The 1814-nt window shown below is 39.4% G+C and overlaps 1 protein-coding gene across 2 annotated transcripts in view; it reads left to right on the top strand.

Moving 5' to 3' along the window:
• Positions 1–293: 293 nt before the first annotated feature.
• The window catches only part of LOC102587856 (AAA-ATPase At2g46620-like), a 1933-nt gene continuing 412 nt past the window's right edge, over positions 294–1814 (top strand). Inside the window, exon 1 of one of the 2 annotated variants that reach the window (XM_015312463.1) lies at positions 294–1802. In XM_015312463.1, the coding sequence (XP_015167949.1) occupies positions 484–1802 (1319 nt within the window). In that variant the 5' untranslated portion in view covers positions 294–483. The other variant, XM_015312460.1, reaches the window with a different exon arrangement.

Raw genomic sequence — 1814 nt, 5'->3', positions numbered from 1 at the left:
ATATAAAAAAAATTAATCAATATTTGATATCCACATTAAAATTTGACTAAATTTAAATTTACACAAAAATCCCAATCGCTCCCGAATAATTTGCTTAGCACTCATCACAAACCCTTCTTGATACGAGCCAAATTATAATAATGGTGTCAATACCACTTATATAAATTCCGAGGTACCCAAAATTATTTTGGAAAAAGAGAAAATAAATATAAAAAAGTATAGAAAGAAAAGTTTTTTTTTTTTCCAATTGATGGGCCAGAGGAAAAAATAGTGTCAACTGTGTTTATGGCTGGAAAGTTGCTAGGCTGACACCAAAACAAGCACAGTGTATTTTTTTAAAAACTATATAAACCTTCTTACTTTCACTTTCTTCTTCGATAAACTTCTTCACCGACTACTCCGCCCCTCTTCATCAGATAAATATACTACAATATGAACTCTTTTTGTTAATTTTCCGGCGAAAGATTCCAACTTTATTGCACCATGTTGGTTGTAAATATACTTTTGATTCTCTTCTTCGTTCCTTGCTTTTTGTTTCTTGTTAGATTTATCTTGTACAGAACAGCTTTGATTTTAGTTTTGCGGAAATGGATGAATTGGGTGGATGACAGAATTCATGTTCATCAGTATCTTAAAGTCGCAGAGCTCAATGAAAATGGCCAGAACAATGAGTTCTACCGGAGGGTCTTCCTTTATATCAATTCGTTGCCATCCATCGAAGATTCAAATTTCACTAATTTGTTCTCCGGTAAGAAATCTACTGATATCATTCTATCTCTGGATGATAATCAGGTGATTCAAGATGAATTTCTTGGAGCAAGAGTTGATTGGGTGAACAAAGTTGAAAGATTCGATCATGGGGGAGTTTGTAATCGGAGTTTCTTGTTGAGGATTAAGAAGAAGGATAAACGCAGGACTCTCCGGCCGTATCTTCAGCATATTCATACCGTCTCCGATGATATCGAACAGCGAAGAAGTGAATTGAAATTGTTTATCAATAATGGGCCGTCGGAAAATCCCGTAAACGGACGGTGGAGATCTGTTCCCTTCACACATCATTCTACTTTGGACACCATAGCCATGGACGCAGATCTCAAGAACAAGGTAAAATCCGATCTTGAAAACTTTATTAAATCCCAAAACTACTATCACAAAATGGGCCGTGCTTGGAAGCGTAATTACCTACTTTATGGTCCTTCCGGAACCGGAAAATCTAGCTTCATCGGCGCCATGGCGAATTTCTTGAACTACGATGTTTACGACATTGATTTATCCAGAGTTTCCGATGATTCAGATCTCAAACTCCTTTTGCTACAAACTTCAAGCAGATCCCTAATTGTTATCGAAGATCTCGATCGATTGATCAACGAGAAATTAACGACGACGACCTTATCAGGGTTGCTCAATTTCATGGACGGAATTGTAAATTCTTGCTGCGGCGACGAGAAGATAATGGTTTTCACGATGAACAGCAAAGATCAAATTGACCCAGCGATGCTTAGGCCAGGAAGAATCGATGTACACATACACTTCCCTTTCTGTGATTTCAATTCCTTCAAATATTTAGCAAACAATTATCTGGGTGTTAAGGAGCACAAGCTGTTTCCACAAGTAGAGGAGATTTTCCATAGCGGCGCAACAATGAGTCCGGCGGCGATCGGAGAGTTGATGATAGTCAACCGGAGCTCCCCAAGCAGAGCTCTAAAGTCCGTCATCACGGCGTTACAATCAAACGGAACGGAGGGAAAGATCGGCGGGAAGGGAAAACGGTTGAGTGACAGTGCATCGTCGCCGCTACGGCTGGAGCCGCCGCC

The sequence above is a fragment of the Solanum tuberosum genome, unplaced genomic scaffold, assembly GCF_000226075.1.
Source record: "Solanum tuberosum cultivar DM 1-3 516 R44 unplaced genomic scaffold, SolTub_3.0 scf00010, whole genome shotgun sequence".
Taxonomy (NCBI): domain Eukaryota; kingdom Viridiplantae; phylum Streptophyta; class Magnoliopsida; order Solanales; family Solanaceae; genus Solanum; species Solanum tuberosum.
Note: the sequence above shows the minus strand (reverse complement) of the source record. Positions and strands in the feature narration are given on the sequence as shown.